The sequence below is a fragment of the Phasianus colchicus genome, chromosome 1, assembly GCF_987193195.1.
Source record: "Phasianus colchicus chromosome 1, bPhaCol1.hap1.1, whole genome shotgun sequence".
In the NCBI taxonomy this organism is placed as follows: Eukaryota; Metazoa; Chordata; class Aves; order Galliformes; family Phasianidae; genus Phasianus; species Phasianus colchicus.
This window is the reverse complement of record NC_143436.1, coordinates 115,126,097-115,153,967: the sequence shown is the minus strand read 5'-3', so window position 1 is coordinate 115,153,967 and position 27,871 is coordinate 115,126,097. Positions and strand designations below refer to the sequence as shown.

The following is a 27,871-nucleotide window of genomic DNA, read 5'->3' as shown; positions in this document are numbered from 1 at the left end:
TTTGGATGTTGTGCTTGGGGACATGATTTAGCAGAGGGTTGTTAGAGTTAGGGTAGTACGGTTAGGTTGTGGTTGGACTCGATGATCTTTAAGGTCTTTTCCAATGTGAGCAATCCTAAGATTCTATGGTCCTATAAATCCCATTCTGTGATTCCTCTGGCTCTTATAGCACTAAAAACTCATTACTTACTTAGGGGCAATGATTACAGTGTTTCCTTCAGGCAATGAGAAATCATTAGCATCTCTTCCTACAAGAGTAGCGGTGTATGCCAAAGTTTTAACACTCGGGTTTTTCAGACGAATCTATCACAAGAACAGCAACAAAATCATCATATTTTTATTCAATTTTTAAAACATAAAAACAAATTCTGGAGCTAGCTTCCAAAATATGAATGAAGGATATCGCAAAATAAGACAGTACTTCAAACTACTAGGCAGATCACTTTTCTCCCTAAGCAGTGCAGACATCCCACAGACTGTTAGACCTTAATTTTTCTGAGTACTTTTTTTGCATTGTACACTGCATGCCAATGCCAACTGTTAATCTCTGATTCTCTTATATCTTTATCTCAGAAAAGATTCTTAAATTTGTAGATTTTTTCTGTGCTCACAAGCAAAGGATTAAAACAGCAACAAGAAGTCAGGATCCCAATCCTGAAGAGGAAAAAAAAAAAAAAGACAATTCTTTCCTCTTCTACATTTAGTCACAAAATGACATGAAACTCATTTCTGTGTTGCGGTATCTACATAATATAATAATATACAGCATGTTATAACTTGATGCTTCTACAAATCTGAATTCAGTGGTATCAGTACCTGTTTAACAATAGTTGCATGGAGAGCACCTGTAAATTCTATAGTCTTCTTAGGTAAGTAATGAGGAAGGTTTTCATATAGGTGGACACACAGAATAAGCATCATGATTGGATTTGGATCACAGATATCAGTGGCCTAATATTGAAAACATAAAAGAAATAACAACTGCATATTAAGATTTGCCTGACAGTTTATAAAGACACAGAGATGCAGAATAAAAAATTTAAGATAAATTCTTACCATACAAATTTTTGCAACCTACTAGTAACTGATGCAGGCTCAGAGCTCAGATGAATAACAGTCTTGTCAGTGTACAAAAATACTATTTCTTGAAGGACACTGACATGCTCTGGCAATAAACCTATGCTAAAAATTAAACCTACCTTTTTTCCTTGTACTTCGGCAAAAACATGTTTATTTTATTATTTAGTGAAGCAGAATATAAAAAGCAAGTAAAATCCATTAACTGAAATATGTATTTTTTATCTTTTTAAAAAAGATTTTTTAATCTTTCTGTTTACTATGTAAAATGCCATCCCAAGTACTGCTAAGTACAGTTCTGCAGCTCTGTATGAACACAATCCAACTAACAAAGGAACACAAGCATACAATTATTTTTACTGCAGATGCCAAATTGCTATATACAGGATTACCGAATCTCAAATATTTGATTTAGAAAAATGAATTTAAATGGCAACTGTAGAACTCATCAAAGTCTTAGTCCTCAGTGTCTTTAGTGTCTCCCTGTCAAGACAAATAGTAACTCTTCCACCATCACATGAACTTTTCATTAAGCCTGATCAAATAAAGAAAATGGAAGTAACTTCCCACAGAAAATACAGGCAGAAAATATCTAGCCACCAATTCAAACAAATTCCTGAATCAAGCTAATTAAATTAATTATTTTTAAATTTCTTACATAGAATCTTAGAATGTAATAATAATGTTGCCCGTAAACTTTTATAATTCTGTTTAAGTTCTCTCCTAAATTAAATATCATGTCCTAAGGAAAAATGCATACAGTTGGGAAGAGATTTAAACATCAAACTACTGCATTAGCATGTAAACCCTTTAATAGGTGCCCTTTTTCATTTGAATTCCTTACATAACTGAGGCTCATTTAATACAGTAATACTTTGAAAAAGGTTCTACACATTCCCACAAGCATTGTTTTATAAAGAAGACTTGTAACATAGGTTGAAAATCAGCAAGAAGATAATTATGAAGAGTCATACTAGAATAAGGGCAAGTATAACTGAAATCTGCCAGATGAGAGCAAATGTGGTAGTATGGAGAAGATTAACAACAAATCGAGAATAAAAAAAAAAAACTGTTAATTTTTTGCAATTTCTGAAACTTACCCTCAAGAGATCAAACAGAAAATGAGGATGTTCTGAAAAGTGGTAGATAATAAGCCTAAAATAGTCAGCTCAATAAAGCAACTCAATGGGAAGAACCATACCTATGTGAATTCTCAACAGAAACCTTGAAATTAAACTAAATATTTAATTTTCATTCTCAGAAAATTTTTTGATAACTACTGCTACTCTGCATTGTAAATAGCAATGAAGAGTTTAGGAAAAGAAATTAATTGTATTAGTCACACAGGCTGGAAAATCACAAAGTCACACAGGAGAAAAACTTTTTTGCCACTTCTGGACTATTTTTAGAAAGTAGGAGAGATATTTAGACATTTCCACTATCACTGTAACTCTCTGAGTTAGGGTTGCTTCTTTGTTAGTTTATTTCCTCCTAGTTACTGAAAGCTTTATATTAGAGAATATAGTCCAGCACTTCTAAGAACCAGCCACCTCAACTCTCTAAAAGCTCAAGAAGTAATAAAAGACTGTGCGAAAAAGTAAATATCTCTTCCGAGGGACAGAACAAGAATGAGTCTATCTTCAAGTTTTGCAGAAAGGCTCATGTTCTTCTGGTTAATTCCTCCCATAGGTATACCAAAAAAAGCTTTATACTTCAGCATCAGAACACAAAAGCAGCTGTAATGACACTGAAGAAGAATCCACATGATCTGAACACTTATGGATCCCCTAGGAACATCCCTAATCTGCCTCTGCCAACAGAGCAATTGCTGGTGTAAAAGGTATAAGAAATTGGGCAAATATAAAGGGGTCTTTCCATTGACATAATTTCTCAGATGCTGGAAATTAGTACATTAAGGATTTATTGATTATTTTTAGAGCCATTGGTCTAAATTCTTCTCTATTTCATTCTTTATACAAAGAAATGAGATCAGCTTTCAATAAGAGTTAATTAACTCTTTTTAATTAGAAATTGCTTATTGACTCTTCCTCCTCTTTTGACATTATTAAAAAGTAATTATTAGTTCACATTTATTGCCTAAAAATAGGACCATACAAAAGCAACTGAGATGTAACTCCTAAGACAGAAGCTCTAAGAAAGCAAACGGATCCATCAATCCAAGCACAAACACAAATAGCTCCACTTTCTAACTGCTTCTACTTTGTGACTGATGAACCAGCATCTGGCAAAGCATTGCCAGCTACAAAAAGCTTCATTATGACATGCTGGATTCTGAGAGGAAAAAGAGTAAAAAGGGCAAAAATTTGAAATTCCAGTGGAGACACCTACTTCCAACATGACATAAAAAAAAGTCATTAGTTTAAAGCAAACATCCAAAGAAAAAGTTTTACATGAAGTAAGCTAAGTGCAGCCTAGTGGTTCATAACATAGGCAAAAAAAAATACTGCTTAGATCATCTTTTCCAACAGTGGCTACAAAGTGATGCTTAAATGCAGACACTCAGAAGGTAAGTACACATACACTTCAGTATTTTCCCATCCTGGGTACAAGACTCGCTGAACCATACAAGACTTCTGTCTACTTAGAAATCCTCAATGGATTTCTCTTTCAAGCACATCTATAATCTCCCTTAGAATCAGTTAAAAACAGTAAAGGCAGCTTAAGAGAAACCGTTCTACTTAAGTTATGTTCAGTATATCTGAGAAAGAAGCAGGATAAAAGTCTATAAGCTAAGTTTTCTTAATGGTTGTATTGCAAATAAGTCAGTAATGCCAAGCATCTGAAATAATATTCACATCCATCAGCCTACTGCATTCTTGCCTAATGCAACAAACAGTTGGTTTTTCAAAAGATTCTAGAGAACACTAAGGAGAATAACTAGAGCTTACAAGTTTTGCTTCATTTCCTATAGAGTCATCAAAATAACATTCCCATCACAATTTCTCTGACAAGAATGAACCTACACTTGACACAGAAGTGGGAAAATACGATGCTCTTTCATCACAGATGGGTGCAAACCATTCTGAATTTCAAATCAGAAAATTTCAGAATAAACTGGCTTCTAAGTTTAAAAATGTAAGGAGCCTTTCTAACACGGCTTTTCTAGTGCAGAAAAAGCTTTTTTTTTCTCCGTATTTTTTTTCCTGTTTATCAGAAGTTACTCTTCATCTACTACAGAAGTGAAAATAAAAGTAAGGAATTATCATGAGTGAACTTAGCAGTTTTTCCTCTTGCTGCTCCAGATCATGACATATCATGCTGTAACAAGATGATTGGTGTCTTGAATGTAAGAATCCCCATCTCAGTAAGAACACGCAAATCTAGAAAGATCAGTGAAACTGTAATTCTTACAAACTTGGGAGATAAACAGAAGGCAGAGGTAAATGCCAAGGCACAGCAAGAGGCAGCTGTTCTCTTCACAACAGGGAACCAAAGGGAATATAACAGCTCCAGAGAAGGGGACAGCCTATTCCTTCCCACCACCCCACCAGAAGCAGGCCAGGCAAGAGCAGTCCCAGTCCTAGCACTGTATATTTCCCTGGGGTTGGGACTAGGCCAAGGCCTGGCTGGGCGGTAGTACTACGGGTAGGCCCATGGTGGGGCAGAGCAAAGCTGTGAGAGCTGGAGCTTTCCCATCTATAAGAACACGAATACCTGAAAAATGTGGCGAATTTATTATATTATTACATTGTATCTGAAAATACACTCTTTAAGTGCATTAAGGTGCATGTCCTGGATATCTTCTATCTTTTTCTTATGAGTTATCAGCTTCTGCCTGTTTTTATTATTAAAAGATGAACCAAGTATGCCTTTATTTTGAAGATGGCATATAGATTATCTTCTTACGGTTCCTGCCAGTCATAAGTCTGTGAAACAGCCAATTTTCTTGGTTTAGCAGAGACATTTATATGGCCATTTATAACAGCGTATATGTATCAGGAGGTGGGAATAGAAAAATACCAGTACAACTGGAAAATAATAGGGTTAGTTTTGCCCTGCTAATCAAATGGAAGGAAAAAAAAGTTGTAATTCAGCTTCCTTCATAACTGTTCACACAGCAACTCTATCCCTGACTTCTAATGCTATTTATTCCTTTGGAAAGTTTCCTTATGTGCAGACAAATGCTACATTCATTCCATTATGTCTTCTGGAATTCTAACAAGCTCAATATGTTCCACACTCACTCCAGCCCAGCACAGTCCCTGACATTCAGTTTACTCATGATGGAAGCTGCTCCACTCATCAAATCAAGGGAAAGATGAGACCTTTTTAGTTTTTACTAATTTTGGTAAGGATAGTATTTTTAATCAATAAGGGAGCAAAAGAGAAAATGTGATGATGAATCAGACATTTTAAATAGCCAATACTCCAGTAACTAATACATACAACCAGAATATAGAAGATAACAACGTGAGTCCTTGTAAGAGTGTAGTCTTTTAATACAACCTTGCAATGGTTAGTTACAGGCCATAAGTTTTGTACTGAATTTACAAAGCCTTAGTACAAGGGTTTGACAAGCCTCCTCTAAGTTTCCTTGACTAGCTTACAAGATCAGTCTTTTTTCACTTGGTTTACCTGTGACGTCAATGTCTTTAATAGACCTCTCTGGCTAATTGATTTTACTTTTACATTTGCACGGTACTGGCAGCAGCCATGCCTATAAAGAGCTTGCAGTCAGCCGCTTAAAGAAATAGATTTGGAGCTGGACAAAACCAGTTTTAGGGACAACAAAAATGGTATCTGACGCCCTTCAGATATGTTAAATACATAATATTGGCTGTAGGCCAATGGGAGAAAAGAGATCTGTGAGGTGCTACCAAACATATACAAGAGATTCTAATAAAGGACTCCAGAGTCTGATGGATTAGTGTTACTCAAAGTAGCAGCCCAAAGTTACTGACTTATTTGTGTATAAACCTTGTGAAAGAATTCTTATGAGTCATTATGATTTAGAAAGAGAGACCTAAGTGCCACCAAACATTTATAGAATTTATCACTTTTTTAATGTTCTACTGCATTATGTTAGTTCTTCAATATATTTTTTCTATGTTGCCTTAGAATATTAACAATAAAGGCTACTCATTCTGTCATTTTGTGATTTACAATATCCAAACTGACTTACTCTTTTTTTAATCCAGCTAGTTATATATATATATACAGTTTTACAAATCAAGAAATTAAGGAAATTACTTGTAATTAAATATATTTATATGAAGAAATATTTTGGTTTCCATCATGCAGTAGAACATGAAATAAAACTGATTCAGTAAAATCTCATCTCAATTTGATATACATTGTTATCATAAATGTAAAAAATAATTAAAAAGTATATAAGTACTGATCATACAAAAACATTTACCTTTACGTCTATAGTCAGGCTGATTGCATGAATAGCATTCACAAGTATCAAACAGTTGTGCAGAAAATGTGCAGGAGTCCTTGGGTAAGTATACATCCTTACAAAGTGAGAAGCAATCTAGGGAAGACAGAATTCAAATTTTTCATATTCTACAAAGCAGAATTAAAGTGTTTGCATTTTCAGTCTTTCAGAAATCCATAAGATCTAAATTTTAAACTAAAATTATCAATGGAGAGTATACCTAGAAAAGAGAAAAAGAAATACTGAAATAATGACTCTATACTCACTAAATGGTATTTTTTTCCTTTAAAAACTATAGAAGCCAACAGTTCCAAAGAAACTTACATTAATACTGGGCTCTGGATAAAACTTGCAAGATATTAAGAAGAGTTCTTACCAAGAATGGACAGTAAGCTGCCATCTGTGCTGCCAATACCAGACCATCTAGAAGATCCCGGTCAAAATTTACTATCCATCTCATTAGTGGTACTTTACCTAGTTTAAAAACAGAGTAGGTTGAATTAGATCTCTTCTGATCTCTCTTCTGAGATGACTAATTTTATTCTGGTTAAATAAGATGACTTTCTGAAACAACTGAATAGAGGAAATAACAGAAAAACATGCCACATTCAGATGTAGAAGTTTCCAGGCATAAATCTCCAGAGCCATTAAATGTTACTCATATACTCTGCTTCTGATTTTAGGGTATTCATCACAACTGGAGGGAAAGTAGATAACATTAACTTAACTTAGCTGTAAATGTAGGTACCTAAGCATGTAAATTATTTCTATTTTTATAGATATAAGGTTCAATATAAAGTTCATACACAGCTACTGAAACTAACAAAAGTATACAGGAATCATTTTCAGTTGCAACATTTAAGAAAGAAGGAAAAGAATATTAATTTTCTTCAAGTTCATATTAGGTTGTTTGTCACTTAAAGAACTCAAAGTCAGTCAAAGCTACTAGCTGGGCCTTCAGCATAGGCCATTACTTCTATGTTTGGGTTTTTAGGGCTTATGCTTCACAAGGTTACAATTTTTTTTTAATTATTTCTAATATACTTAACATGAAATTGATGCAAGTAAATAAAGTAAATGAGTTATGTATAAGTACTTTATTTGAAGCATTCTATATCTTACATTTATTTCAGCATTTAAACAGTGCACTTTTGTTTAACAATAACAAACCATAGGAAGAATAGTCATTTGAAATTCTCATTTCAAAAAACTCTTCAAAAAGAAAAGATTGAAACTTGAGATGATTACAAATAGTCTGGGATCATACTTTCACACAAGATAATTTAGATAGCTTTTATTTCACTATACATTCAGACAAGGTACCAATTACAATTTACCAACCTTGAAACTTCCAAGATTGAAAAATAACTACCAATATGTTATGGAATCCAGGATGAACTGACATGTTATGTATTACACATAGATCCTAGTGTTGTAATACATAGAAATATTGCCTTTTTTCAAAAAAGCTACCTTTAAAAAAAGTTCGTAAGACTGAGATACTATGATAGTAATATGAAGATGTTAAGAACAGTCCACTATCTTCATTAGAAAAAGAATTTGGAGACGATAGTAAGTGACACAGAAATAATTTAAAACAACAGAAGCATAAAATGTTTTATCATGTCACACATTTCAGAACTTTATTTCAAGTCTGTCCTTATTAAAAGCTACGTTCTACAAGACATTGACTATGAAAGCAGAGGTACAAATGTTTTAAAAAACTCTACAGAAAAAATCCTGTAAATTAAATGAAAGTCCAAGAAAGAATGAAAGTACAGAATCTTTATCTATTCAGAACACAGTGATCCAATTTAGAGTTCAAGAATGCTTAATCTTTTGCTCTCACAGACTACGAGATCCTATCCTGTAGATATTAGCTTCACTTAGTGTTGTTAAGGGTTTTAAACTTGAGGCAGTATTTTGAGAATACGCTTTATTCTTTATGAACAGCAACCACCAAAACCACACTGACTAGGAAAGCAAGTAGGCTGCTGTACCTTGAAAGTTACTGAATTTCATAACTTAGCAAACTTTATTCACTCCTAAATATCTCCAAATGTTAGCAATGCTGATGTAACCAAGTTTGTTATTGTTCAAAAGTCAGGCCACAAATCCATTAGCATTCCAACAGAAAAAAAAATCCAGATCTTAAAATAAGTCAGAGTGGTAACCATTCTACATAGCACTGAATACACTGTGAATCTTCAGAATGGGTTTCTTCTACTAACACTTTCAGTTTATATCTCCTCAATTGCCTGTACCTAGTTTTGTTTTATATCAAGTGCAGATGCAAAACTGCCTCTAGTGGCAGGGAAGAAGCTAGAGATGATGCTGGTACTATCATATCACAATATGTCACTATCAGCGCATTTAATCCCAAGAAGTTTGGGTAAATCAAACTTGCAAATAAGTAGCTATTGTTACCTACAGGTGGCCATGGAACTCTTTATTTATACCAGATAGGTTAGTTGTAAGTTTATAAGATTGTTCTACAAGTGCTGTATGTATCATGCTCAAAACTAAAGACAGCCAAGAGTCAAACAGAAGAAACAAAATAACCATAGTAGAAATCATTAGATTTAATGGTGATTAGATTATTACTGTGTTCAGATAGAATCCTATATTAATGCAAAGATATCAAATAACAACCTCAAAAAAATAATTCCAGGAAAGTCTATTTTTATTTTTTTTTTAAGTATTTGCTTTCATAAAATAAGCTAGGGGGTTGGAGATTGATGAACATCAGTCCCTTCCACCCAAGCCATTCTACAATTCTAAATAGCACACAATAGAATTTTATCAGACTTTGAATCTGTATGTCATGAAAGACTGAAGTTCTTAGAGAATTTTCAAAGATAGTTCAAGAATATCCAGAAGTAAAATTTTGATGTCCATATGCTTTGCAGTAGGGGGTGCTGGCTCATAATGGTCCTGCTGAGACTCTGACTTCAGAATGTAACACTGCCATTTATGGAAAAAAGAGGAAATTGTGCTATCAAGAAAAACACTATACATCTAAAACAAACTTATGACCCACTGCTTGTAATAGCAGTCAGCTGGAAAAGTTGTTTATTTTGCTTCATGCTCATATTAACTAATGTGGGAATAAAGACATTTGGTCTAACTTCCAAAGCACTACAGCTGTGATGTTATTCCTGCAAAATACTTCCACACAGGGTGCTAGTTATAATTTTTGACTGCTAAAATAAACACTACAGCAGTGAAAAAAAGAATGTACCAAAACATTCAATAGGAAAGTAATTAGATCATTATTAGCAATTTACACATATAAAAAGCTAATTCAACCTATGACAAACTCCTAGCACAATTCTAAGCAAATGTTGTATTTCTTCGTTCTTTTATTCATTTAGAGAATACAGATGCCTCAGCACTTGGAAAAATTTAAACATCTAATATTTTACATCAGCTATTTGCAGATCCTTTGCATACACACATAGCTTTGCTGAGAAAGTATAGAACAGGCTGCACGGGCTTACCAATATGTGTATGTAAACTCATCTCAGTTAAATTAACTCTGTGACAATGAATACTTCAGTTTGTGCTTTCTATAGTGTTATGTTTTCCTAATCATTCTCCAAAGTGACTTCAAATATTTCAAAGAAAGAAAAGATCAGGAGGTTATTAGTGAGTTTGAAAGCCAATGGCTGCACAGCTCTACCTGCAACACTCTTCCTCATGATAGTATTCAGGCCCCTTCCAACATCCCTTTCCATTTACTTTCAGCAAGATTTCTTTCACAAATGTAAGATCCTGGATAAAAACAGATTTAATTTTGGCCAACCTTTTGCCCTCTCTTCATTCTCCACAAAAAATTACCATATCAGAAGATAGATGGAAATATTATTATGAATTAATAATTATATAAAATATGTTAGATCATGTATTAATTATAATTTCACTGTTCTTAAGCAGTCTCTTTCCTTCCAGAGAGCCCTAAGGGGTTATTTTGTTTACTTTCATTGCTAAAACTTCATCTCTAATTGTTTAAATAAGAGAGCTTTCTTAAAAATTAAGATGATTACTCTCTTTTGTTCTCCTGAAAACATCATATTTCTTCTAGAACATTCCACAAAAGAAAAAGTTATTTAAAATGATGACTAAAGCCTCTGTCTTTCTGAAGGAAGTTTAACCAAATTCAGTTTAGACTTAAATAGAGTTTCCTTTATTGTAGTTATTTCATTAATAAGAAGAGAAAGAAAATTGAATATAATTTCTATTCTAAATATCCATGAAATTTACTTCTAGTAAAAAAAAAAAAAAAAAGGTTCCTTAAAAGTGGTTTAGAATGAAAACTTCATTTTACAGTAAGTTTTCAGATCTAAATGAAAGTAATCAATTATAAATGTATAAAGGAAAAAGAAAGATTTCACTGCATCAGATTTAATTTTTTCCTACGGTTTAACTGAAACTCCATTTTGTCAAACTGAAAACTCGGAACTTAAGTGTCTTTGGTAAATCTGAAGGGAAAGACACCAATTATGAAAGCTAACAAAATGTATAATCTCTCTCTGTAATCTACAGTAGAAATAGAGCACAGCTAATGTGCACCTTCACATCTAAATTGGGTCATTATTAATTTAAACTAATTTCTTAAACTCAATTTTTCTGATTTCTAATGTAGGAAAAAATAACTTCATCTCAATTCCTTGATAAATTTCTTGCAGTTCTTTCAAAAATAAGCAATGCAGTAATATCAATTGTCACTAGCACCTATATAGATTTTTCTGTCTTTACTAATCATTTTGTTCATGTTGGTACAATTCTCTGTGCGGCAGCAAAGTGCACGTGGGAACAAAGCTGGCTGCCAAAATATTTATTTACTTTTTAACCTGGATCACATCAATCCAGTTCACTATGCCTCACAAAAATGGCTTGGCCATATGGAAGCATATTCTTTGAAAAACATTTCTTAAACTATAGCATTATAATGTAAGAAAATCAGAGCATTAAAAAAAAAGAAGAAAGAAAGAAATATTTTCCTAATTTTGTCTAGATATTTATGTGTTTTTGTTGTTTAACCCTTTAAATATCACTGAACTTAGCTCAAATACTAGTGAATAAATTAGAAAAGATAACGTAAATTATTTTTCCTAATTACAACTGATCTAGCAGAATACCTGCTAGCTAATCCTCTAACATAATTATGTTGCTAAAATAATTACTCAATTTTAGTAGGAATAAACAAAATCAGAAGTCTTACTCAGGAAAGTACCTTTTTGTAAGTGAGGGAAAAAGAGCATAAACTAGTGCATATGTAAGATACAGATTCTCAGTGTCATAGTAAAAAAAAAAAAAAAAGTGCATTGTAGGCCAAAAACAGCTTAGTACAAAAACAGTAACAGCAGATAAATGTGTGGTTGGTGGAGAAGAAAAACTAAATTGTCCAAAATTGAACTTCTGAACTCTGAGGCAGATTCCTGTTATTTGCTAGCTGCTATACTACACATTTTGAAAACACCTAGAATAGACTAAAGTAGCATGTTCTGAACCTTCCCTTTAATGAACAGGTCTGAGACAGAAGGCACAAATTAGGAGAATAATCACGTTCTTTTTCTACGTATAAACTATCTAGAGTGGGAAAACTGCAGACTTAGAGCTATGGAAAGAAGAGGCCAAAGAGAAACATTCCCCACAAAAAGAGAAAATAAGTGAAGAAGTTGCTAAATGAAGAAAAGATCCTGGAAATGAGGAAGGTCCTGATGATCAGAGAGATCCATAGAGACAAGTGGCAGGGGATAACCTTGGATGTTAATGCACAAATTCAGTAACTATATGCAGCAACATGAAGTTACATGACTTCTTCTAGATCTTCTTGGACCAATAGCAACCTCCCTGTCTGGGAGAAAAGTTGACATCTTCTGAACACTGCTCTGTAGGGAGCAATTGAGTGTGTGGAATAATCAAATAGGATAAAAACTCTGACCTTGCTGGTTCTTTAGTAAACCACAGTAACCTGAACCTTTCAAGTTTATTGTTTACTGTCCTTCACTCATGATCATCAGTGAAATCATTTAGTGAAATAAATTAATTAAGCAAGATTAACTTAGAGTAGGCACCTTTACTATTTTTAGAGAAACTTAAAATACACTGTAACTGGCATTTGCAAGTGATCTAAAATGAGTGTAGTTTTGTTTCACAGTATTTCAGCATCAAATATAAGCTTTTAGTGATCAGTATGAATATTTCATTCAAAAAAATAACTATATGGATGTCCAGATACATTTCATGAATAATCAATATTCATATTCTAAATTACCTGCTGGCAAGAATGAAATCACAGAATGATTAAGAAAATGTTCATACCAATTCTATACAAAAATGACAGAAGTTAATCTATTCTTTGGCAGAGGAGCAAGCAACAGTCACCATAAATTCATTTACATCAATTTTTGTCTGTTTCTTTGATAGGTAGAACACAATGTGAATATGGGGAATACTGGGCATACTGTAAGATTTTGATCACATTCTCTTTCAGAATGAAGTAAGGAAAAAGTAGTTTAGAAAAAAAGTACCTTTAAGTTGAGGATAAAACATTGAAAAACTGTAGGCTTAACTATCATAGACTTTATACTACTTGATATTTTCATTTGTGTCTGGGAGAACAGCATAAAAATATGTTACTCCCATCTGGAAATAGTATCAAGCAGGATAAAGAATCAGCTAAGGGAAGGCAGGTGATCTTAACTCTTCATTACAAAAAAAGTAAATATTCTAATAGGATGCCAAAGCACAAGAGTCATACATTAAGCAGATAGACTGATCCTTTTACTTCAATTCCAGTAAAAACATACCTGGTTAAAAAAAAAAAACAGTAATTGGAACCAAACTTCAAGAAAGACAAACTAGCTGAATACACAGAAAGACTGAAAGAAGGGGGCTGCCTATTTAAAGGGGAAGAGAAAGGATAACTGAAGCAGAACATAACAATAATAAATTACTGCAGTAACAATGGTTTATAATATTATATAAAAATTTCCTATTTGCTGATTCCCAGGATCTGCAAATTTCAGGAGGTAGATCTAATCTCTAGCTATGATAATGCCTATGGTCCTGTCTCAATCTGGTACATATAAACATTTGCACAAGAAATACGTAGTAATAACCTTTTCCTTAAGTGCTGACATTTGAAACTAGGCAGAGATTTAAAATGATATGTATAATACAGAGCATGAAGTGAGGAGGAAATATGACTTTCCTCTTTTTTTTTCTTTTTTTTTTTTTTAATTCATGTTCACTTCTTTAATTCATCAAGTCTCTGAAAAGCAAGATTATTTCTTTGGGGAAAAAAAAAAAAAAAAAAAAAACTGTTTTGGAGTGATTTTAACTGAACAAAGTTGTACATTCCAATTTTTGGAATTCCAAAAATTTTTTTCTCTAACCTTTCCTCCTGTTTCTCAATTGTCTCTAAAACCTAACAAATTCAAAGTTAATGGATTCCAAAATCACCCCTTCTGAAATGAGAAATGGGGAAAAAATAACATGAAACAAAACAAAATAAAATGCAAGGAGGAACAGAAGTGTATGTTTTAATTACTACACTGGAAATAGCCCTCCAGAGAATCAGTTTAGAAACAAAGAACTTTACTTCCTGCTCTTGCTGTTAAAATGTCATCTCACATTAAAATCACTTCCTCAGGATTTTCAGAGCAGATGCACTGCTAAAAAAAGTTTTCTTGTACCTAAATTGAATTTCCTCTATTCCAATTTGTACCCATTGCTTTTCATGTTTTCACAGCCCATCACTGAGAAGAATCTGGTTCCATGTTCTTTACTCCCCCAATGGGATATTTATTACTCAGTGATAAGATCACTCCTGAGCCTCCACTTCTCCAGGCTGCTACTCTCAGCTCTCTCAGTCTCTTTCCATTTGTCAGATTCATCAGTCCCTACTTCATTCTTCAGCCCTTCTCTGTACTCACTCTAGCATATCCTCTGTTTCGCGTAAAGTTGATCCCAGACTGAACCCAGCACTCCAGATATGACTCTCCAGGGCAGAATACAGAAGAATTATCTCCCTTGACCAGCTGGTGATGCTCTTCATAATGCAGCCCAGGATGCTCTTGTTCTTTTATTGGCCAATCTATTGATGGCTCATGACCAACAGTGCCCTTCAGGACACACAACTTTCTCTGCAAACCTGTATTTTAGCTAGTTGGTCCCTTTTTATGCTGTTAATTTCTATCCAGATGCAGGGATATGAAATTTCTCTTCTGTTCAACTTATGTAGCTCATGTTGTCCTATTTCTGCAGTTTGTCAAGGTCCAGCTGAATGGCAGTACCTATCTGATGCATGAAATTTGCCAAGGATGCACTTTTGTACCATCACCAAAATCATTAACAAAGACAATAAACTGTACTAGTCACAGTATTGACCACTGGGTTACATAACTAATGACCAGCCTCCAGCTACACTATGCACTACTAACCATAACCCACTAAGTCTAATGTCAGTTTCCTGACTGCAAAATGCTTTGACAAACTTAAGACAAACATCTACTGCTCTCCAGTCATTCACCAAACTAGCCAAATCACTGTGGAAGGCAAACAGATTGGTCAAGCATGATTTCTCTTTTGTAAATCTATGTTAACTACTCCCAGTCAATTTCTTGTCCTCCATATGTTTGGAAATGGTTTCCAATATTATTTGTTCTAACCTTTCCAAGAATCAAGGAGAGGCTGATTGGCCTGTAGCTTCTCAGATATTTCTTCCTGCAGAAAGGAGTGACATTTTTTTTCTGCCAAACTTCCCTGGCTGTCATAACCTTTCCAAGATTATTTTGATCTTGACATCAGCCAGATCCCTCAGCACTTCATGGTATATCCCATCAGGTCATATGGATTTGTATTTGTCCAATTTAAGTGCTCCCTCATCTGATCCTCTTTCAATAAAAGTGATTATTCCAGCTCCAGACTTTCCCACTCATCTCAAGGGTCTGGGACTTCTGAATACAAGTCTTACCAGCAAAGAGCAAGATAAAGGAGACATTGAGTAACTTGGTCTTTTTTGTATTCATCTTTCATCAAGTGATCTGCTCTATTTAGCTGCAAGAACAGCACAGAAGACGGCACCAGTTCATACTAAGGCAGTAAAAGTAGAAAGGGTATGAAGAAAGTGAAGGCTGAAACACAGGATTCAAAGACATACTGAAGTAGGTCATCTGTGGAACAAAACAGTATATGATCATGCAGTTAAGCACTATTAAAATACAGAGGAATAAGACTAAGATTATGATCTCCATTATTATTGTAATTTTTTGCAAAAGATGGAATTAGAAGCACAATAAAATGTTCATTAACCAAGATATTTCTGAGTCCTCTAGCAAATAGAATATAGAACTCACGAATAATAAAACAGAATGTTGAACTAGCAAGGCAGAATATGCAACTTCACAAACATAGAAAGCAAATATAATTTATATCTTCACATTCCAATATTATGCTTCTCTGAAAGCAGAGAAGTATTAAGTGAAATTGAAAGAGAGAACTGTAAAGCAGATAAACATCACCTGGCAATAACCACAAATTTCATCTCACCTATGACCGAGGCCCTGGACCTTCACCCGAATCTGCACAGATGAAAGCATTTAACCTACTGAGTTATCTGTCCCATTAGCATGATTTAATAGAAGTTACTATAATTTCCTGAGAATCTCAATACTGTAATTAAACTGTTTTTTTTTTTTTCAGGGTCCTAATTTTTGTAAATTGTAAAAAAAAATTGTAATTGTAAAATAAATAAATAAATAAATAAATATTTTCTAATTGTTAACAAATGTATGATATCATTAAAAACAAGCATACATATTCATATTTTAATATTCTGTTCAGGCAACCAAAAGAGCAGTCCATTAACTTTCAGATGCATCATTAGTAGATATTACAATTGGAATGAAATGTTGGATTTTAGGCCTGTAATATCAAGTGGATCTGTGTTTTAAGGTTATTATTCACTCTAGGCTTACCTTAAGATAACTCAATTAAAAGTTTGACATGTAATAAGATGCATTTTGATTTTCATACTCAGCCCAGTAAGTTCCCAGAGACAAGAACAAGCCTCACATCTAAGTAATGTTAGAGACTACAAGAAAAAAGGATAGTGGAGTTGAGGAGGTCTTATGATAATGTTGGTCAACACTCAACTAAACATGAGCTAGCAGTGTGCCCAGCTAGCCTAGAAGGCCAATGGCATCCTGGCTTGTATCAGAAATAGTATTGACAGTGGGAGTAAGGGTAGTGATCATCCATCTGTACTCAGCACTGGTAAGCACTGGCTGCAACTCAAGTGCGGTGTTCAGTTTTGGGCCCCTCACCACAAGAGAGGCACTGAGGTCCTGGAGCATGTCCAGAAAAGGGCAGCAGAGCTGAAGAGGGGTCTGAAGAACAGGTCTTACTAGGAGCAGCTGGAATTGCTTAGTCTGGAGAAGAGGAGGCTTGGGGGAAACCTTATTGCTCCCTACAATCACCTTAAAGGAGGTTGTCTTTTCTAACCTTGGTAATTCTATGATGAAACTCAAGGGAATGGCATGAAGCTCTAACAGGGGAAGTTCAAGTTGCGTATCAGAAAAAGGCTCTTCACCAAGAGTTGGTGAGGTACTGTGGAAGAGGCTTCCCAGGGAAGTGGTCATGAACTGAGTTTGAAGAAGCATCTGGACAACTCAGTCATATGGTCTGATTTTTGGGTGGCGCTGCCTGGAGCTGGACTCAATGATCCTTATAGGTGCCTTCCAACTTGGAATACACTATAATTCCAAAATATCCATGCAGCATGTATGGCAAACCATAACATCAGCCATTCTCTCTGCAAGTTGTTGTCTGTATAGATGTGTTTTATGTGACAGAATAAAACACAACAGCAACTTGCAGTAAAAGGAGCAGACTACTTGGCCCTTTAAGATGGCTTCATCAGAACAGGCACTAGACACAAGCACAATATATTGTAAATATATTTACTGTAGGGTATATTACTTAGCTAGCGAATCTGCCCAAGTTAATCATAAAATTCAACCCAAACTACTAGTTGACAGGTAGAAATCTGTTCCTATTGAATGCATGAAGTCTAGACTGATCTTCCATTTTATCTGTAGGATTATTCAACACATCTGAGAATATTTGAGAATTTGTTTCTACACAGATAAAATGAGAAATAGAATGGAATATTCAAAATATAGTTAAGGTAGAGAATACGTCCAAATCAGACTAAGGGAAATGATATGCAAATAGATTAACCATAATTCATATAGGTTAGAAATCACTCAAGAAAAAAAGGACACTGGACAACCTTTTCTCGTGGCTCGTGGCTTATGAAACCTTCTTATAGAGTTCTTCCCTGGTAATAATCAGACTTCCCCTTCTTAGCTTTAACTACCCATTCAAAATTAATGCTGAAAGACAGCATGAAGTTAGGGTCAAGAAGCAGAAGAGAGCAGTCTTACCAGGAAATAGAAGTAATAATTGCTACGGGATGAACAGTGAGCATATCTGTTTTACCAAATTTGAATACTAGAACTGCTGAAGTCAGTCTTAAACTGAAAAGGTCATTTTGTCTAACTCTACTCAAATCATCATGAGGAATCAGACCTGATCCCACAAGCAGGAAAAAATCTGGTCTCCATCACATCCCTCTCTAAGTGGCATTAGAATTAAGTCCACACAAAAATTACTCTAAAAATCTGACAAAACTAGTGCACAAACACACTGCTATAAACACAGATACAAACAACTGAATATGACCATTGTCAGGAAAACTAAGAGAAAGTGATTATTGCTAGCATTTCCTTTTTCTGGTCAATAATGGGAAGAAGAAACTGGGAAGACTGACCACACTTCACCCTTAATGCCTAGTTGGAAACTGTACAAGAATAAGAGGAGATATTTCATGAACAGTGATAGTCATTGAACATGTAACACAGAAGCACAAGAAATGGAAAAACACTTGGATAGGCAGTAATTTGTCCCCCCAAAAATTCTGTGGCAAGTTATCATGATACCTTCATGAATAATTATTTTTAAAGTCAACAAATGAGTATGAGAAGTGAGAAAATAGTGGTTAAAAAAAAAAAAAATCACCTTTTTGAGCATCTTTCCACACAGTTTTTCGATTATTCTCATAATTTTTATTCAACCAAGTGAGGATGATTCGTTCATATGGAGAATATATATTACTGGATAAAATTTCTGAGTTTATTCTTGGCACATTCTGCGTGTTTTCCAAATTGATCATATCAGCAGTATTTCGTGAAGAAACACGTGGTAGAACAAACACCTGGAATTAGAAAAAGCATTTTAAACACAAACAGTAAAAAGAACAATTTCAAGTCGAATGATTAAACAGTAGTATTTCAAACTCAGACAGTTTTCTATTTCAGTAAATATTTTAGAGATAGCACATGAGCATGCACGTATGACAGAGAACAGATTTGCTTAGGTTATATAGAATTCTTTTACTTCCTTAACTAAAAAGCAAATTGAAGTTTTCAAATACTCTGTTGCCAACTTTTTACAAGTTTTGATGAACCAATTGATGTCAGTGAGCCATGCCATATTCCAAGAATAACAGTGTATAGTCTAAGAAAAAAAAAGTATTAATTACTGAACTGCTAAACTGATCTCCAATGCAGTCTATAAGAAGTCTTGAAATGATACAGTTCATGGCATAGATGATCCTTTAAATCCAGATTATACAGACAGTTTCTACTGAAAAAAATCTGTCATATCTGCAGTAAAATTTTCACACTCAGAGATCACTGATTATGTCTTACATTAACCCATATTAAAAAATATAAGAAATAATATATACTATATGTATTATATTGTATATAAGAAAAATAAACAAGTTAAAATCAAAAATTCTATACCATACTTCTAATTTTTTTTTTCCAAATCGAAATAACAAGTCTGACCACCCTGCCCAGTGACTAAGAACATCAAGGACCATGGCCATAAATGGCAGCTACACTAATTCCATAAAGAGAAACCTGTTTCCAAATCAGAATGGAAATAGCTTGCACCCCTTTTTATAACTGTTTCTCTTCATACTAGCTATTAGAAAAGGGATCCATTTCCTGCAGATGGAGAGGAACTCTCATTAAATATAGCACAGCTACAGCCACATAACTTTGGAGTCCCCATACATACACCTGGATTTATTTTTTTCCTGATTACATGAAGGATTGTCATCATTGCTTTCAACTTTTTGTGAAGAAAACCTTTTGTGATGAACTGATACATAAAATACAGTTGTCTATTAACATACATGACACCAAACTACATCATCCATCATTGTTTAATTACAATAAACGAAAATTGAGTCACTTTTGAAGCATTTAAGTTCAGCATAATCTAGTACCATGCAAACATACCTGAACTAACTTATTTTTAACTTGTTTAGAAATACTCATTTCTCTCCATGATACTTAAATGAGTTGAATGTGACTATCTTAAGAGAGAAAGAAATCTCAAAATTTTACATCATGACTTTCAGATAACAATCGGAACAACAACAAAAAAGAAAGTAAATAAATACTGTTTTCTGCCTTTCATAAACTGCAGTGTCCTTGCAGGTTAATTTATTGCAATGTTCCTCCATCAGTATCAACTGACATTCAATCAAAAGGATCAAAACAGGAAAGAATAATGGCAACCGCATTTAAGAGAAAATACAAAACATTGTTTACCCATAAAACATTCTTTTACTGTCTTTTACCAAGAAAGTTCAAATCATTCATAACCCAAGATGCCAATGTCCACATTCCTTTTTAGATACTCTTGAAGGACCAAAGCACTAGTATATAGTACACTATCTAAAAATGTTCAGATATAAGATTAGGAAGTGTTACTACTTTTAACAAAGAAAAGCATCATAATTAATACATGTTCAAAAAATCTAAAGACAGATTATCTTTCTTGAAAAAGTGACTTGACCCAAGGTTAAAATACTGCTTCTATTGTTGGTCTCTATCTTTCCATTATGTTTCAAATGTTTAGAATTCCAGCAGCATCTCAGCCCATGCTCATAAAGAAAGCTACAAGTGTACCTTTATGATTTATGAAGTTCCCCTTTGTTCTGCACAGGTTATACCCTCACCCCACCCCCCAGAATAAACTTGATTTTCCATTTCTGCAAGCTCGAGTAGATGTCGATTCCTCTGTAAATTCTGCAGCAATAGATTTCATAATAGGACAGTGGACCATAGTGCATTAGGCATGGACATGAAAGCAGTATGAGATGACATTCTGGTTGATAAGGAATACTATCCTTATTTCCAACATCAAATTGGATAACACAACATCTCTCATGAATAGATAAATTATTTCAGCATTTTCTTAAAATTGCAGCATGCTGTTTGAGAAGGAGAGGATTCTGTTTCATTTTATTTCACTTGATAGCAATCACAAAAGTGCTTGTCTCTAGTTTCATTTTACTGAAACTCCTTTTAAGACATGAAACATTCTCTTAAATTCAGAGCATTTAAAAACTAGTCCAATAAATATTTTTATATAAAACAATCTTGCTATCTTGACAGTTCATATCCTGTTTTTCTTTACTGTTCTGATGTTTTATTTCCAAAGTAAGTAAATAAATAAATCCTGTTTGGCAGCAGCCATGGCCACCCTTGTCACAAAAGGGGATTGAATAAGATGATATGAAAGAGAAATTAGGACACTGAATGCCAAGTGACTAGACCCAGTGTAAAGCTGTGTTATATTATGAGTTCTGTTTATTCTTTATTACATTGAATTGAATACCACCTTAGCCAAACTGCACAAGACTAAAGCAAATCAAGTAAAGCAGATAGGAGTAATTCCCTGTACATAAGGGGGAGACAAAAAGAGGAGAAATGTGATAAGGCTGTAAAAAATGTACTATTACATGACAGAAAGATGAAGGAATATGAGAAACTGAAGCATGTTTCTCATTCATGAAACAGGGAATTAGAATGACAATAAACGCATCTTTACAAAAGGCTTAAAAGGCTCGTCCAAATGTGAACCACTTTCAGAACCCTAGCAACCAGGGCCTTTTTCCCATTCTTCTGGGAAATTCTTCTTCTTCAACAACGCTCACAGGGATTAAAGATCTATTTGAAATCCCCCTACTCCATGAGCCAACTTCACACAGTGCACCAGTTCTAGCATAAGGAAAGGGGCAGAAAACTACAGCCAGGACAGGTGGTGGGAAATATCAGAGTAAGAAAGAGACATTTCAGTAGTCACTCACAGCTATATTAGTGTAAATCAATGGTGACAATTTCTTTTCAGTTATTAAAAAGACTAGAAAGTTTATTAAAACAGACTGCACTTGACTAATGCACACATGGAAGAAAATAGTTAAAAAAAAATAATAATAATAATTAAAAAATTTGTAGTGAAAGGTTGAAGCAGCAGAAAAGAAGCCTGTGCTTCTGAACTATTGCCACAAGAATACCAGTACTTAATTATACCAAAGTGTTTTGAAGATTAAACGAGTTCACAGATTTAAGCAAGCACCTTCTACACAACTTCAAGTCATTTTTTACATGCTATCTTGTATTTCATTTTACATTTTAAGCCTTCCAAAGCAAAAATACTTCCATGAAAAGAGCATAACTAATAAAACCCAAATCATATTCAGCACTAAAGTTCCTCCAAAGTCTTTATCTCTTTAATTTTTTCCTAATCAGATATCTTGGGTAAATCACTATTCTATCCCACATAAGTAACTGCACTTCCACATATACTGAAACCAAAACCCTAAAATCCACTTTTTCCCCTAAGCCAAAAACTCTACAAGGACATTTGTATTGTCTAAAGCAGCCTGACTGTTGGCTTTTATAAAGAATAGGTGGAGAATCAAACTATAAAATGCTTGATTTCATATCCTATAATTTTAGATTTGAAGGAGTAGATTAACCATAAACAATTTGGGCAGTTGTTAATTTTCTAGCTGCTTTTTGATAATGTTGAGAAAATATAAGGAGAAAATATTTTATTTAGAATTAATAAGCAACACTTCATGATATTAAAGAAAACACAAATTACTTGAATGTGGCATTTAAATATTCTTTCTTTTTCTATTTTATTAATTAAGATTAAACAAAATTTCTTTGGATCTAATTTCTGTGAACACAAAAAGTAAACAAAATTAACGATATGATACAAAAATGATTAAATTAAAATTGTTACTGTGAGAAGCACTAGAAAGTTTCAAGTTATAACTGTTAATAATTCCACTAAAATTGAAGGTAACTTCTCTTCTATTTAGGCATCAGCCAAAAACAAAAGACAGAGCTGCTTGAATAGCTGACTCTTTTTGATGGTACATGCATAAATGTTGAAAGTATATTTGGCAGTATCCCCAGATGAATTAGACCATTTCTCATTACAAATTTTTTAGAGTTCAATCTCATCAGGAAAGAAAAAAAGCAAACATAATTGTGTACTATTAACTTTGGGGATATTTTTGAGTCTGTCACAGAGCTATGAATAAATTAGCAAAATCCAAAGATAGCAAACTTGCTCTGGTCTGTATGATTGCATTTTTCCACATGTAGGACTCCCATATGACTTCCATATGACCTTAGGACCATTCGTCTTCATATGTATATATAACATTTGTTGCCTGTTTTTATGTCAGCTATTTTTCTCATTGCTTGATTTTAGATCAGTTTGACATTTTTGCTTCATAAATTGTTTGCTAGTCTTTATTGTTTAAGTAAGTATTACTGAAAAAAATATTACTTTTCTCACATAATGAAAGAACAGTTGAGGCATTTCTAAAGATTGTCTACTCCAGGCATAGCCAACACAGAGCCTACCTCTTGCCCCATGCCATCATGGTGGCAGCTCTTCCCTGTTGAGTAGCCCAGCCTGGCCCTAGAATGCAGCCGTTGTTCAGCAACAATCAAACATAGGGGTGCTATTAACAATGTCTCAGCTGAAACCAGGACACAGTGCAGTACCAAAGTTATGGCAAATGATTTAATGCATTTTGATACACTGGCTAAACACAATTTTGCAAACAGCAAAAAATGTGCAGCCTTGCTTTTCATTTTGATAAATGAATTTGAGAACAGGTTTTAGTACAGTTTAGTCAGTCTTTTAATATAAACATATTTTATAGAATCTTTCAGGATATTTGCAGTTCCATTTTCAGTCTACATAAATACATCACCTGTGAACGTTCAAATGGAATGTTTAGAGATGCAATCAGATATTCAACTCAAATATTTGATCATGTCTCTTTACTAGACTTTAATTAGATCTGTTACCAGAAAAAATATCCCTCACTTCACACTCACACCTTACTCATGTCATCACTTTTGGGCAGTAAGTACACATTTATGAACAACTGTTTTCAAGGATTAAGTATAAGAAGAGTAAAATATCATCAAAAATCTCTGATGAGCATACTGAGAGCTCAATAAAAATTTTCTATTAAACAAGACTTCCATTAAACTAACTGATGCATTAGTTTCACGCACCCAAAAAAAAAAGCTTAAGTATCTCATAAGTTGTATGCTTTTGCTGCCCTATTTTTTTTAACAAAAAGAAAAAAAAAAAAAGGTTTTGTTATATACATATATGTTAACTATACGCTGTATTTTCCATGTAGCCCAAGGCAATTCCTCTTCTCTTCATAGCAGTCCAGGCAAGCTAAAAGTTTGGACACCCATGATCTAGTCCAAACTCTTTGCTTAAATCTGAATCAGCTAGCATGAGTTGCTAGGAATATGTTCAGCTGGGTTTAGGATTTCTCCAGTGATGGAGACTCCATAGTTCCTCTGGGCAATCTGTTTCAGTGCGGAACCAGCATCAAAGTAAAAAAAGTGTATTATGTTTAAATGAAATTTCTTGAATTTCAGTATGTGCCACTGCCTTTTGCCATGCCACAGTCCACCACTAAGGAGAGTATTGATCTGTTTTCTTTATCTTTATCTATTTACACACATTGATAAGATCCCCCTGGAACCTTCACTTCTCCTGTCTGAACAGTCACAGCTCAGTCAACTTCTCTTTGTGTAGTAGCTGAATAAATTCCCTAAACCACCTTTGGAAAACTTCACCAGAGTCACTCCATTACACTCAGTTCTTTCTGGAGAGTCCACGTAATATTTATATTTTTAATTTATTTTCCATCCTTTTGAAAATAAGTAAATATTTTCAGACATGCAAGTATTACTGATCATCTATGAGTACTTTGGAAAACATGACTCAAACATCCAAAGTACTTATCTGTCATCATCAAAATAAACTCAATACAGTTTTAGAGGTCCATCTTGATCATGTTCCGTAGCAGGAATAAATATTACAAAAATGCTTATCTGTTTGAAAATTCCACTCTATTAAATGGTGATAAGTATCATGGTTGTGAATATGTCTAGCCAACAAAGTATTTCCAGTGGAAAGTGTTTCTAAACAAACTAAGCAAAAAGTATGGCACAGTTTTCTATTTTGTAATTAAAGATCTATATAACGTTTAATCCTACAAGATACAGAGTATTCTAATATAGTCTTTCCTAATAAAAGCATATTATCACACTGCTAATTTCAGCACCAGGAAAATGAAAGTGTTCTCATTTAAAACACTCTCAGATAGACTCTGCAGAAAAATAATATACTTCATAAGTAATTAAAAATTTGTTTGGAAAAAAAACCAGCAACATAACTTGAGTATCCTGAAGATCTCTTTAAAAGCTTTTTATTTATTTATTGCAATCAGGTCTTCAGAATTTAAGTTGTAAAAGTACCTACAATTTACCTTGTACACCTGCAATAACACGTCTGTCCAAGCTTGTTTGCTGATCATCTCAAATACGCTGTCCTCCAGAATTAACAGTTGTTTGTTGCTAAACATAACTAAGTTTTTCTTATCTCCTTTTTTCAAGTTAGCTGCATGAGCCTTCAGATAAAGGAAAAATAATTATTTTCAATAATAATTTCAAGAGGATAGGAAATTCACAAAAGAACAATCAATCAATGGTATAAATGAGTGATATGCTTGCTATAATGCAGTAGTGATCAGCACTAGAACCATTTCCAGTTCAACACCATCTCAAGAACAAGAAGGTCATTGCAGAATTGCAGAACTGACAGGAGTTGAAGGCAGCAATGAGAACAGAGAATCAACACAATGGATATTTTAAATAAAATAGAAAAAATAGGTAGAAAGCAGTAAAATTAATTCCATTTTGAAAAAAAAAAAAAAAATTACTATTAGAAACTAGTAACAGGTATCAGAAGGAATGGGGAAAAAAAAACTAGGAGAGGGGCATGAATGTCAGAATCAACTTAAAATTCTGTTCACTCTTAAGCATGCACTTAGATTTACGCAATACAAAATAGTCACTAAAGTAGGATTACTCGTGGTCCACATAGAATTTCTGTTTTGAAAAACTAATACTTGCATGAGGCCTTTTTTTAAAAAAAGAAAAAATATAAAAAATTCAAACCTACCTGCAGCACAGCTTGCATTTTAGTCCATTTCTTATAATCATCAGGTTCAAACAGGTATTCCGGCATAACATGGGGAAGACTTGCTCCTCGACTTCTAAAATCATAAAAGAAAAAAATAATGAAAAGTTAGTAGGTTGGCAGGATAATACTTTCTAAGGGTAGTTAAGGTTTTCAACTTACCCAATCTACATATAACTATTCTATCTGAATACACTGGGGATGAATGATCCAGTTTTGTTGATTCCTTAATAGCCCTTATTTGTGACATTTATGCTCATTTCCAATGCCTACAACTACCTGATGCTAAAAGCAAGATGCTTTCAGTGTTCAGTGGGCATGGTAGTGATGGGTTGGACTAGATGAACTTAATGATCTTTTCCAACCTTAATGATTCTTTAATTCCTTACAAGAGTTGCTCCTTCATAAAGAATTACAGTGAGAAGAGTCAAAACATAATACACATTTCCATGTTAAATCCAAAGGACCACTATTACATAACATTAGTAGAATTAAAACTTGATGATCTGCCTGCGGAACTGATATCAGAAGTCTTACATGTGTAAAAAACAGGTATTTCTAAACTCAGACAATTGTCACACTGACCTGTCACCTGTTCAAGTGACTAATAAATGCAATTAAAAAGCGAGTGCAGTAAAAATGCAATTGCAATAAGTAGCACAAATACGAAAATAAGTTGAAGAAATAATATTTATAAATTCATATGTTAATGGAAAGAGGGAAAAATATTTTTTCTCAGGATAGGAATAGCACAAAAGTTTCCTGATGTCCAGGTCAGAAAAATTATTCTAGCATATCTAGATTTCCATTGCTCTTTGTGTTTTCAAACCAGCTAATGTGAAAATAATTGGATGAGCTTTTCTTGTTATATGATCAGTCACACAAATGAACACACAAATGAAGTAATCAACTTTTCTGTTGATTACACAGATCAAAAATCAATTTCCTTTGTACATTAAAATCATATAGTACAGATAGTTTGAAATTAGAAGCATGAGAGCTTATTTCTCATCCCACTGAATTATATAATGGCAGTATGTTTTTGTACCGATATTTTATATTTTATATGTTTTTAAAATAGAAATATTTAAGCAGGGATCCAAGATAGCATCAAGTTAGTAGCTTCTAAAACTCAGAATGTCTGAAATTCCCATTTACAATTAAATCACAAGCTCTGTTCCCTGAAATCTTTTCAACATTTCTGTTCTTTCCAAACACTAAAAGGAAGAAGCTACATAACTTTCATCTTTTCAGATGTTCTATCTTCCTTTCAAAGGTTATAATTGGTAGATAGACAGAAATAGGTACAATCTATAATTTTCATCTTCAAAAAAGCTACTTACATAGCAACATTGATATATCACTGCATGAAGATGCAACATGGGAGGGTCAGGCTGGCAGTTAGAAACAGGTTCTCACTGAGAGGGTAGTCAGGGACTGCAACAGGGCAGTGGTCACAGCCCTAGGCCTGCCAGAGTTCAAGATGCATTTGAATAACCCTCTCAAAATAGGGTTTGATTTTTGGATGTCCTGCGTGGAGCCAGGAGTTAAGGAATTGAGTTTGTTGCTCTTCAACGTGTTTATCACCTACCTACACAGTGGGATTGTGTGCATTCTCAGCAAGCTTGTTGCTGACACCAAGCTGGGGTGTGCAGATGATACAACAGAAGGAAGGGATGCCATCCAGAAGGACCTAGACAGGCTTGAAAAGTGGGCCCATGTGAAACAACTGAAGTTCGAAAAGGCCAAGTGTAACATACTGCACCCTGGTCAGGGAAATGCCAGACATTACTACAGACTAGGAGAAATCATGGAGAGCAGCCCATGTGGAGAAAATCTTGAGTGTCCTCATGGAGGAAAAGCTCAACATAAGCCAGCAGCATATGCTTGCAACCTGGAAAGCCGACTATATCCTAGGCT

At 34.1% G+C, this 27,871-nt stretch overlaps 1 protein-coding gene across 1 annotated transcript in view; it reads right to left on the bottom strand.

The window, feature by feature from the left end:
• CFAP47 (cilia and flagella associated protein 47) overlaps nt 1-27,871 on the bottom strand; it is a 276,161-nt gene that overhangs the window by 181,294 nt on the left and 66,996 nt on the right. The window contains exons 31-37 of the mRNA XM_090123944.1: nt 25,934-26,027; nt 25,239-25,379; nt 18,569-18,764; nt 6,855-6,952; nt 6,458-6,574; nt 817-951; nt 191-303 (exon numbers count right to left, since the gene is read on the bottom strand). Of these exons, the coding sequence (XP_089980070.1) occupies nt 191-303; nt 817-951; nt 6,458-6,574; nt 6,855-6,952; nt 18,569-18,764; nt 25,239-25,379; nt 25,934-26,027 (894 nt within the window). The remainder of the gene's footprint in view (nt 1-190; nt 304-816; nt 952-6,457; nt 6,575-6,854; nt 6,953-18,568; nt 18,765-25,238; nt 25,380-25,933; nt 26,028-27,871) is intronic.